At 58.8% G+C, this 11,360-nt stretch overlaps 2 gene segments (V, D, J or C); one reads left to right on the plus strand and one right to left on the minus strand.

Moving 5' to 3' along the window:
• Nucleotides 1-1,440: 1,440 nt before the first annotated feature.
• On the minus strand, nucleotides 1,441-1,737 carry LOC128946368 (immunoglobulin heavy variable 3-23-like; the record flags this gene model as incomplete). The annotated part of the segment is given in 1 exon segment: nucleotides 1,441-1,737. A coding segment is annotated over 1 exon segment (297 nt), but the record flags the coding sequence as incomplete, so codon positions are not given.
• A 1,776-nt stretch (nucleotides 1,738-3,513) lies between these two features.
• Nucleotides 3,514-4,815, plus strand: LOC128946234 (immunoglobulin heavy variable 3-64D-like; the record flags this gene model as incomplete). The annotated part of the segment is given in 2 exon segments: nucleotides 3,514-3,858; nucleotides 4,798-4,815. Coding segments are annotated over 2 exon segments (363 nt in total), but the record flags the coding sequence as incomplete, so codon positions are not given.
• Nucleotides 4,816-11,360: the final 6,545 nt, after the last annotated feature.

Raw genomic sequence — 11,360 nt, forward strand, 5'->3', positions numbered from 1 at the left:
ACGGGGACGGGGGGGACACAGGCATAGGGACAGTTTGGGCATTGTCAATAAAACCACCACCACCACCATCACCATCATCAGATTTGGCACAGAAATACGTGGCGGAATCCTCGAATTTGAGATTGTTAATGGTCAGCGTCACCGAGCTCTGCCCATTGTCCCTGGAGATCATAAACCGACCCAGGACTGACGGCGCGTACCCGGTGTAAGAACCACGGTGTCTGATGCCCGTGACCCATTCCAGCCCCTGCCCGGGGCTCTTGCGGACCCAGTTCATGGCAAAACTCCCAAAATCAAACCCGGACCCTCACCAGAGGGGGCGCAGGGAACCCCCAGGGGGCTGGAGGTCCCCCCCAGACTCCAGCAGGGTCACGGCCGCCCGGAGCCCTGCGGAACAAAGGGGAGATGATGGAAACAAGGAATCGGATTGGTCCAGAAGGGGAAAAGGGGCATGGCTTGCAGAAAAAGGGGCAGGACCCACTTGAGAGGGCAGCCAGGAAGAGGATATGGCGGCAGAAGTGTCAAAATTTTGCGCCAAAGGTCGGGGTTTGGGTCAAGGGTTTAGCTTTGGCCTCATCCCCATCTCCCCTTTGTCCTGCAAGGCTCCGGGCGGCCGTGACCCTGCTGGAGTGCGGGGGGGACCTCCAGCCCCCTGAGGGTTCCCTGCGCCTCCTCTGCCGAGGGTCCGGGTTCGATTTTGGCAGTTTTGTCATGTGCTGGATCCGCCAGAGATCCGGGCAGGTGCTGGAATGGGTTGGAAGTATCAGCAGTGGTGGTGGCAGCACATTCTATGCGCCATCCGTCAAGGGCCGGTTCAGGATCTCCAGGGAAAACGGGCAGAGCTTGGTGACGCTGACCATGAACAACCTCAAGGACGAGGATTCCGGATCCTATTTCTGTGCCAGGGCTGCCTATAATAATTGGGGTGCTGCTGCTGGTGTGGATGGTGTTAACCTCATCCCCATCCCCGTGTCCCCACCTGTCCCCATTCCCCAGCCCCTTCCCCACATCCCAGCCCCGGACCCCATTCCTGTCCCCGTGTCCCAGCTCTGAGCTGGCTCTGCCCCAAATCTCAGCTCTTCGCCCCAAACCTCAGCTCTTGGCTCCAACGCTCAGCCAAGTTTCCCATACCTGGGTGCAAATGGTCAAGATTTGGGAAAATGGGCCAGATTTGGTCTGTGTCTGTGACTCAGATCCACCACTGAAATTCTGGGCCAGAACAGGTCCAGTGTGGGGCAATGTGGGATTTGAGGGCCGAGACTGAGCTCAGGGTGAAACCAGCTCTGATTTGGGGCCAGGAGCTGTGATTTGGGGCCAGAGCAGGGCAAGGGTGGGAGAAAGGGTCAGGAGTGGAGGGAAGGGTTGCGGCACGGGGACAGGGAGAAAACCATAAACAATATTTGCAGCACCCCAACCAGCACCATAACCATCAGCACCCCTGGTGCAGAAATAGGATCCGGAATCCTCGTCCTTGAGGGTGTTCATGGTCAGCGTCACCGAGCTCTGCCCATTGTCCCTGGAGATTGTGAACCGAACCGTGACAGACGGCGCGTAGCGGGTGTCTCCACCATTGCCCCAGATCCCTGCGAGCCACTCCAGCCCCTGCCCGGGTCTCTGACGGACCCACTGCATGGCAACACTCCCGAAACTGAACCCGGACCCTCGGCAGAGGAGGCGCAGGGATCCCCCGGGGGGCTGGAGGTCCCCCCCGCACTCCACCAGGGTCACGGCCGCCCGGAGTCCTGCGGGACAAAAGGGAGATGGGGATGGGAAACCTGATTGGTCGAGGGCCTCAAAGCAGGTGTGGTGTGCTGGAAAACGGGACTGGACCAACCTGGGAGGAGGATGATGAACTCCAAGGGACCCAATGTGGGGCCAGGAGTCAGGATTTGGGTCAACGGTTGAGCTTTTCCATCCCCTTTGTTCCGCAGGGCTCCGGGCGGCCGTGACCCTGCTAGAGTGCGGGGGGGACCTCCAGCCCCCCGGGGGGTCCCTGATCCTTCTCTGCCCAGGGTCCAGGTTCGATTTCGGCAGTTTTGGGATGGGCTGGGTCCGCCAGAGACCCGGGCATGCGCTGGCGTTCGTAGCACAGATCAACACTGTTGGCAAAACCCACTATGGAGATTCGGTCCAGGGCCGGTTCACGATCTCCAGGAACAACGGGCAGAGCTCGGTGGTGCTGACCATGAACAACCTCAAGGACGAGGATTCCGGATCCTATTTCTATGCCAAGGATTCCTATGGTGGCTGGAATGCCGCCCATGCCATTGGTTTCACTCCCGATGGTTGGGTTAGTGCTTGGGGTTTCAGCCCCGTCCCTGTCCCCAGCTGTCCCCAGACCCTTCCCCAAATCCCCCTGTCCCACCCCTGACCCTTTGTCCCAGCCCCGCCCCCTTTGCCCCAACGCTGCCGATTGGCCCAAAACGCCCCTGGGTCTGGCCCCAAACTTAACTCTCAGCCCAAAATCTCCCCCTCGTGCCCCAAAAGTGCCCAATGGTAGAGATTTGGGGACAGCGGGTGAGGTTTGGGTCAGCGGCTGAGGCTGGGAGCCCAAAGTGGGGATTTGGGGAAGAATCGGGCGAATTTTGGGGCCAAAGCAGGAGGGCTGGGGGCAGAACCAGTTTGTGGGTTTGGGGTCTTGGGTCACCATTGGTGGAAATGGGGGAGATCTGGGAAAAGGGGACAAGAATGGGGTCAAGGGCTCAGATTTGGGTAAAGGCTCTGAGATTTGGGGACAAGAGGGGCTCAGGCAAGGGCGCTGCCACCACGGGAAAGGTCACTAAAAACAGCACCAGCAGCCCAAGCAGCACCAGCAACTTTGGCACAGAAATAGGATCCGGAATCCTCGCCCTTGAGGTTGCTTATGGTCAGCGTCACCGAGCTCTGACCGTTGTCCCTGGAGATCGTGAACCGTCCCTTGACCAACAGCGCGTAGATGGTGCTGGAACCATCGCTCCTGATCCACGTGACGAATTCCAGCCCCTGCCCAGGTCTCTGGCGGATCCATGACATGTCAAAATTCCCAAAACTGAACTCGGACCCTCGGTAGAGGAGGTGCAGGGACCCCCCGGGGGGCTGGAGGTCCCCCCCGCACTCCAGCAGGGTCACGGCCGCCCGGAGCCCTGCGGGACAAAGCGGAGATGATTAAAAATGAAAATGTGATTGCTCCAGAAGGGGAAAAGGTGCGTGTGTTCCAGAAAAAAGGGGCGGGACCCACCTGGGAGGGGCAGCAGGGGCAGCAGGGCCAGGAGCACAAGGGACCTCAAGGCCAAGGCCGGGATGTGCTGGGGCTGGGGTCCCGGGGGGTTTTGGGTGTTGTAAACATGGTATTGCGTTGGAAATCAATGTGGAACCCTGAGGAGAAGGTGTCCAATTAATTAATGAGAATATTGAGTTTAATTCCAGCATTTGAGTAACTTCATGATACCCAAAAAATCTGGTGGAGGTTTGGGACCAAACCAGTGCAGTTATGAGTGAAATTGGTGAGGATTTGGGGATGGGCTCCGGGCGGCCATGACCCTGCTGGAGTGCGGGGGGCACCTCCAGAACCCCAGGGGGTCCCTGCGCGTCCTCTGCCGAGGGTCCGGATTCGATTTTAGCAGTTTTGGCATGGGCTGGTATCGACCGAGGCCTGGAAAAGGGCTGGAGTACGTCGCAAGGATCAGTGACACTGGAGGTTACACCGAGTACGCGCCATTGGTCAAGGGCCGGGTCACAATCTCCAGGGACAACGGGCAGAGCTCGGTGATGCTGACCATGAACAACCTCAAGGACGAGGATTCCGCAACCTATTTCTGTGTCAAAGCTCCTTGTGGTCGTGGTGCTGCTCCTGCTGATTATATTGACGGTGCTCGTGATGTGCCCATCTCCGTGTCCCCGTCCCCGTTCCCCAGACCCTTCCCCCAAACCCCCAGCCCACACCCAGCTCTTGACCACTGATCCCAACCTTGCTCTGCCTAGGCCCCAATTCTCACCCGCCGACCCCAAACCACAACTCCTGACCCCAAATCTCCAATTTGTGCAACAAAACTTGATTCTGAAAGTGGATACTTCTGGTCATGGGTTAAGATTTCGGTCAATTTTCCGGCCAAGAGTGGAGAATTTGGGGCAGAGCCAGAGCAGGGTTGGGAGATAGGGTCAGAAATGGGGTCAGGGGCAGAGTTTGGGAGAAGGGTCTGGGGAACCTGGACAGGGCGGGGACAGAGCCATGGGGATGGGGTCAGAACCATCAGCAGCAGCACCCCAAGTATCAGAGGCAGCTTTCCCGCAGAAATAGGAACCGGAATCCTCGTCCTTGAGGTTGTTCATGGTCAGCGTCACCGAGCTCTGCCCGTTGTCCCTGGAGATCCTGAACCAGCCCTGCACTGATAATGCGTAGGTGTAGCTGGATCCATCATTCTTGATCACTGCGACGTCTTCCAGCCCCCGCCCGGGTCTCTGGCACATCCAGAACCTTCTGAAACTCCTGAAATTGAACCCGGACCCTCGGCAGAGGAGGCGCAGGGAGCCCGGGGGGGTTGGAGGGACCCCCGGACACCAGCAGGGACACGGCCACCCAGAGCCCTGCGGGACAAAGGGGAGATGGGGATGAGGGAACAAATCCACCTAAATGTTGATTCTTGCCTGCAGACCCTGATGTTGGCCCCAAATTGGGACCCTGGGACCTCCCCATCCTCCTCCTGCAGCTCCTGCTGTCCCTCCCAGGTGGATCCCACACCCTTTTTCTGGCATGGCGGTGCCCACTTTGGGTCCATAACCAATCCAGCTCCTCCTCCCAATCTCCTCTTTGTCCTGCAGGGCTCCGGGCAGCCGTGACGCTACTGGAATGTGGGGGGGACCTCCAGCCCCCCAGGGGGTACCTGTGCCTCCTCTGCCGAGGGTCCGGGTTTGATTTCGGGAGTTACCCCATGAGCTGGGTCCGCCAGAGACCCGGGCAGTGGCTGGAGTGGCTTGCAGGCATCTACAGTGATGGTTCCTACATCTACTACGCGCCATCGGTCCAGGGCCGGTTCAGGATCTCCAGGGACAACGGGCAGAGCTCGGTGACGCTGACCATGAACAACCTCAAGGACGAGGATTCCGGATCCTATTTCTGCGCCAAGAGTTTTGCTGGTTATGCTGGTGATAACAATGCCTGCTGTATTGACCCCTTCCCCATCACTGCGTCGCCCCCTGTCCCCATTCCCCAGACCCTTCCCCAGCTCCCAGCCCCTGACCCAGCCCGTGACCATTTCCCCATTTCCCTTTCACCTCTCCGGCCCCAAACCCCAACCCTTGGCCGTTGATCTTCCCCCAAACTCTGCCCCAAAGGTCAGCGCTGGGCCCGGGGCTGGGGACACGAATTCAGTCACCGAGAGCGGGGACGAGGGCTGGGACTGGGGGGAGGGTCTGGGGTGTGGGGACAATTATGGACGCAACAAAGTGGGGGGGCTAAATGCTCCATAACCAGCACCAGCAGCGTTACTACGATAAGCAAGAAAAGCATTACAAACCTCAGGAGTTTTGGCACAGAAATAGCATCCGGAATCCTCGTCCTTGAGGTTGATCATGGTCAGCTCACCGAGCTCTGCCCGTTGTCCCTGGAGATGCTGACTCGGCCGCTGAACAATGACGGTATCTGGTGTCTCCATCATAATCAATCCCTGCAATGTATTCCAGGCCCTGCCCAGGCCGCTGGCGGATCCTCATCAGACTGGCTCGTCCAAAACTGAACCCGGACCCTCGGCAGAGGAGGCACAGGGAACCCACGGGGGGCTGGAGGTCCCACCCGCACTCCAGCAAGGTCACGGCCGCCCGGAGCCCTGCGGGACAAAGGGGAGATGGGGGTGAGGCCAAAGCTCAACCCTTAACCCAAATCCTGACTCTGGGCCCTAAACTGGGACACTTGGAGTTCATCATCCTCCCTCCTCCTCCCAGCGGGTCCCATCACGTTTTCCAGCAGACCACTTGCACTATGAGACATTCAAGGGATCAGGTTTTTCATTTCCATAACCTCCCCTTTGTCCCGCAGGGCTCCGGGTGGCCGTGACACTGCTGGAGTGCGGGGGGGACCTCCAGCCCCCAGGGGGGTCCCCGCGCCTCCTCTGCTGACGGTCCCGGTTAAATTTCGGCAGTTTCACCATGTACTGGGTGTGCCAGAGACCCGGGCAGGGGCTGGAATAGCTCGCAGGAATCTACAGGGATGGTTCCAGCACCCACTACGCACCATCGGTCAAGGGCTGGGTCACGATCTCCAGGGACAACGGGCAGAGCTCGGTGATGCTGACCATGAGCAACCTCAAGGACGAGGATTCCAGATCCTATTTCTGTGCCAAGGTTGCTGATATTGGTTACCATAATCAGGCTGCTGCTTATCGTTTGATCCTCTCCATGTCCCAATGTCCTCACCCGTCCCGGTTCCCCAGACCCTTCCCCACACCCCAGCCACTGACCCCATTCCTGTCCCTGTGTCCCAGCCCTGAACTGGCCCTTCCCTAAATCTCCCCCATTTTCCCCCAAATTCCCAACTCTCGGCCCCACCCCTTTACCCTTGGTGCCAATTTTTGTGCCAAACCCTCAGGATTGGGTGCCCCCAGCGCGGGTTTGGGGCCAGGGGTTCAGATTCAGGGCTGCCCCAGAGGGATTTTCAGGTCAATGGTCACAATGGAAGGGAGTGGAAACCTGGGGTGAAAGGCCGAGACTTGGGGGATGGTTCTGGGCAAAGGGCCCCAGGGTGAGGGGAAGGGCGAGATTTGGGGGAAATGGGAAAAATTGGGGGAAAAGTCCAGACTTGGGGAAGCAGGGGTGGAGTTTGAGGGAAAAGGGTGAAGTTTTGAGGAGAAGGGCTGGGATTTGGGGGAAGGATCGCCGGGATTGGGGAAATTTGGTGACCGTCATGGTCACTACCAGGATTGATGCCAAAAGCAGATGCATTAGCATTGCCAGCATAATCATTGGTACTTTTGGCGCAGAAATAAACAGCGGAATCCTCGTCCTTGAGGTTGTTCATGGTCAGCGCCACCGAGCTCTGCCCGTTGTCCCTGGAGATCGTGAACCGGCCCTTGACCGACTGCGAGTAGAAGGTGGTGCCACCACTGTTGATGTATGCCACGAATTGTAGTGCCTGCCAGGGTCTCTGATGGATCCAGAACATTCCAAAACTCCCAAAACTGAACCCGGACCCTCGGCACAGCAACGTCAGGGACCCCCCGGGGGGTTGGAGGTCCCCCCCGCACTCCAGCAGGGTCACGGCCGCCCGGAGCCCTGCGGGACAAAGGGGAGATGGGGGTGAGGCCAAAGCTCAACCCTTGACCCAAATCCTGACTCTTGGCCACAAATTGGGACCCTTGGATTTCATCACTGTCCTCCCTGGCGGTGTCCCGCCCCTTTTTAAAGCAAGCCACACCTACTTTGACCCCAGGGCCAATCAGGTTTCCCATCCCCATCTCCCCTTTGTCCCGCAGGGCTCCGGGCGGCCGTGACCCTGCTGCAGTGCGGGGGGGAACTCCAGACCCTTGGGGGTCCCTGACGTTGCTCTGCATCGGCTCTGGGTTCACTCTGGCCAATCACGACATGTTCTGGATCCGCCAGAGACCCGGGCAGGGGCTGCAGTTGGTCGCCCACATCACCTACAATGGAGGCTACACCATCTACAGTCCATTGGTGCAGGGTCGGTTCAGGATCTCCTGGGACAACGGGCAGAGCTCGGTGACGCTGACCATGAACAACCTCAATGACGACGATTCTGGATCCTATTTCTGTGCCAAGCGTATTTCTGGTGGCAGTGCTGATTTTGCCAGTGCTTTTGGCCCTGTCCCCATCTCTGTGTCCTCAGCTGTCCCCAGACCTTTCCCCTGTGGTCACACATGGCCAGCGTCACCGAGCTCAGCCCGCTGTCCCTGCCCGTGCAGACTCGGCCCTTGACCGATGGAAAGTTCCAGGTGACTCCACCCTTGCACCCATCTGCTTCTCTCAGCATGGAGCCCTTGGCTCGAGATCAATTTAAACAGTTTCATCTCCCCAAAATTTCAGGTGTTTTTGGGTAAAAATGTGGGTTTATTCTCCAGAGCTCGCAGAGAGGATTCCAGCCCAGCCCCAAGGAGCAGCCCCAGACACCGCGGCCGCTGAGGGAGAAGTGAAGCCCCAGGTGGGACAAAGGGAGGGAGAGAGGAGCAGACGCCGCGATTTTGGGGCTCTGCAGCCTCCCCCCACTTCCTCCCCGGCAGCTGCCGGGGCCCGGCCGGGGCAGGAAAGGAAACAGAAAGTTCCTGGTTTTGGTCATTGTGAACATCTGTGTTTGGCAGAGGGCAGCTCAGCCTCTGGGCGCTGCGGCAGAGCGCCGGCTGCACAAAAAGCTTTGTGTGCAAAGGGCCCTGGAGCGATCCCCATTTTGCACTGGGATGGAGGGGAAGGGCCAGACTGGGGAGAAATGGGGAAAATTGGGGCAAAACTGGGAATTGGGGAAGTGATGGTGGAGTTTGCGGGAAAATATCTGAGATTTGGGAAACTGGGGTGGGGATTTGGAGGAAGGATCAGAGAATTTTGTGATGCTTGGGAACAGTGAGGAGAGGGCTTGGGACAACAACCACCATCAACACCATAAGCATAAGAACCATGACCACAACCACTGGTGTAACATCTGGCGCTGAAATGGGATCCGGAATCCTCGTCCTTGTGGTTGTTCATGGTCAGCGTCACCGAGCTCTGCCCGTTGTCCGTGGAGATCGTGAACCGGCCCTTGACCGACGGCACATAGTTGGTGTAAGCAGCAGTGTTGTAGATCCTTGCGACGAATTCCAGCCCCTGCCCGGGTCTCTGGCACACCCACTACATGGCAAAACTGCCAAAACTGAACCCAGAGCCTCTGCAGAGGAGGCGTAGGGAAGCCCCGGGGGGCTGGAGATCCCCCCCGCACTCCAGCAGGGTCACTGCCACCCGGAGCCCTGTGGGAAAAAGGGGAGATGGGGATGAGGGAACAAATCCACCTAAATGTTGATTCTTGCCTGCAGACCCTGATGTTGGCCCCAAATTGGGACCCTGGGACCTCCCCATCCTCCTCCTGCAGCTCCTGCTGGCCCTCCCAGGTGGATCCCACACCCTTTTTCTGGCAAGGCGGTGCCCACTTTGGGTCCATAACCAATCCAGCTCCTCCTCCCCATCTCCCCTTTGTCCTGCAGGGCTCCGGGCGGCCGTGAAGCTACTGGAGTGTGGGGGGGACCTCCAGCCCCCCGGGGGGTACCTGTGCCTCCTCTGCCGAGGGTCCGGGTTTGATTTCGGGACTTACCCCATGAGCTGGGTCCGCCAGAGACCCGGGCAGGGGCTGGAGTGGCTCGCAGGCATCTACAGTGATGGTTCCTACATCTACTACGCGCCATCGGTCCAGGGCCGGTTCAGGATCTCCAGGGAAAACGGGCAGAGCTCGGTGACGCTGACCATGAACAACCTCAAGGACAAGGATTCCGGATCCTATTTCTGCGCCAAGGGTTTTGCTGGTTATGCTGGTGATAACAATGCCTGCTGTATTGACCCCATCCCCATCACTGCGTCCCCCCCTGTCCCAATTCCCCAGACCCTTCCCCAGCTCCCACCCCCTGACCCAGCCCGTGACCATTTCTCCATTTCCCTTTCCCCTCTCCGGCCCCAAACCCCAACCCTTGGCCGTTGATCTTCCCCCAAACTCTGCCCCAAAGGTCAGCACTGGACCCGGGGCTGGGGACACGAATTCAGTCACCGAGAGTGGGGACGAGGGCTGGGATTTGGGGGGAGGGTCTGGGGTATGGCGACAATTAGGGACACAACAAAGGGGGCGGGGCTAAATGCTCCAAACCAGCACCAGCAGCGTCACTACGATAAGCAAGAACAGCATTACAACCCTCAGGAGTTTTGGCACAGAAATAGCATCCGGAATCCTCGTCCTTGAGGTTGATCATGGTCAGCTCACCGAGCTCTGCCCGTTGTCCCTGGAGATGCTGACTCGGCCGCTGAACAATGACGGGTATCTGGTGTCTCCATCATAGTCAATCCCTGCAATGTATTCCAGGCCCTGCCCAGGCCGCTGGCGGATCCACATCAGACTGGCTCGTCCAAAACTGAACCCGGACCCTCGGCAGAGGAGGCACAGGGACCCCCCGGGGGGCTGGAGGTCCCCCCCGCACTCCAGCAGGGTCACGGCCGCCCGGAGCCCTGCGGGACAAAGGGGAGATGGGGATGAGGCCAAAGCTCAACCCTTAACCCAAATCCTGACTCTGGGCCCCAAACTGGAACCCTTGGAGTTCATCACCCTCCCAGCGGGTCCCATCACGTTTTCCAGCAGACCACATGCACTATGAGACATTCATGGGATCAGGTTTTTCATTTCCATCACCTCCCCTTTGTTCCGCAGGGCTCCGGGCAGCCGTGACCCTGCTGGAGTGTGGGGGGGAACCTCCAGCCCCCTGGGGGGTCCCCGCGCCTCCTCTGCCATGGGTCCGGGTTCACTTTCGGGAATGTGAACATGCACTGGGTCCGCAAGAGACCTGGACATGGACTGGAGTTTGTGGCAGAGATCAGCTATGATCTTTCCAGAACCTACTACGTGCCGTCGGTCCAGGGCCGATTCACGATCTCCAAGGACAACGGGCAGAGCTCGGTGACACTGACCATGAACAGCCTCAAGGACGAGGATTCCGGATCCTATTTCTGTGCCAAGGATTCCCATGGTGGCTGGAATGCCGCCCATGCCATGGTTTTCACTCCTGGTGGTTGGGTTGGTGTTTGGGGTTTCAGCCCTGTCCCTGTCCCCAGCTGTCCCCAGACCCTTCCCCAAATCCCCCTGTCCCACCCCTTACCCTTTGTCCCAGCCCCGCCCCCTTTGCCCCAACCCTGCCCATTGGCCCCAAACCCTCACCTGGGTCTGGCCCCAAACTCAACTCTCGGCCCCAAATCGCCCCTTCATGCCCCAAAAGTGCCCCAGGGGCCGAGATTTTTGGACAGCGGGTGAGGTTTGCGTCAGCGGCTGCGCCTGGGAGCCCAAAGTGGGGATTTGGGGCAGAATCGGGCGAGTTTTGGGGCCAAAGCATGAGAGTTTGTGGCAGAACCAGTTTGGGGGTTTGGGACAGAACCAGTTTGGGGGTTTGGGGACTTTGGTAACCATTGGTTGAAATGGGGGAGATCTGGGCAAAGGGTCGAGAATGAGGTCAAGGGCTGAGATTTGGGTAAAGGTTCTGAGATCTGGGGACAAGAGGGGCTCAGGCAAGGGCGCTGCCACCATCGGCACAGTCAATATGAGCAGCAGCATCCCAAGCAGCACCAGCAACTTTGGCGCAGAAATAGGATCCGGAATCTTCCTCCTTGAGGCTGTTCATGGTCAGGGTCACCGAGCTCTGCCCGTTGTCCCTGGAGAT

Source organism: Melozone crissalis, unplaced genomic scaffold (assembly GCF_028551555.1).
Source record: "Melozone crissalis strain CALT ecotype California unplaced genomic scaffold, PUWL_Pcris_2 ptg000079l_1, whole genome shotgun sequence".
Classification (NCBI taxonomy): Eukaryota; Metazoa; Chordata; class Aves; order Passeriformes; family Passerellidae; genus Melozone; species Melozone crissalis.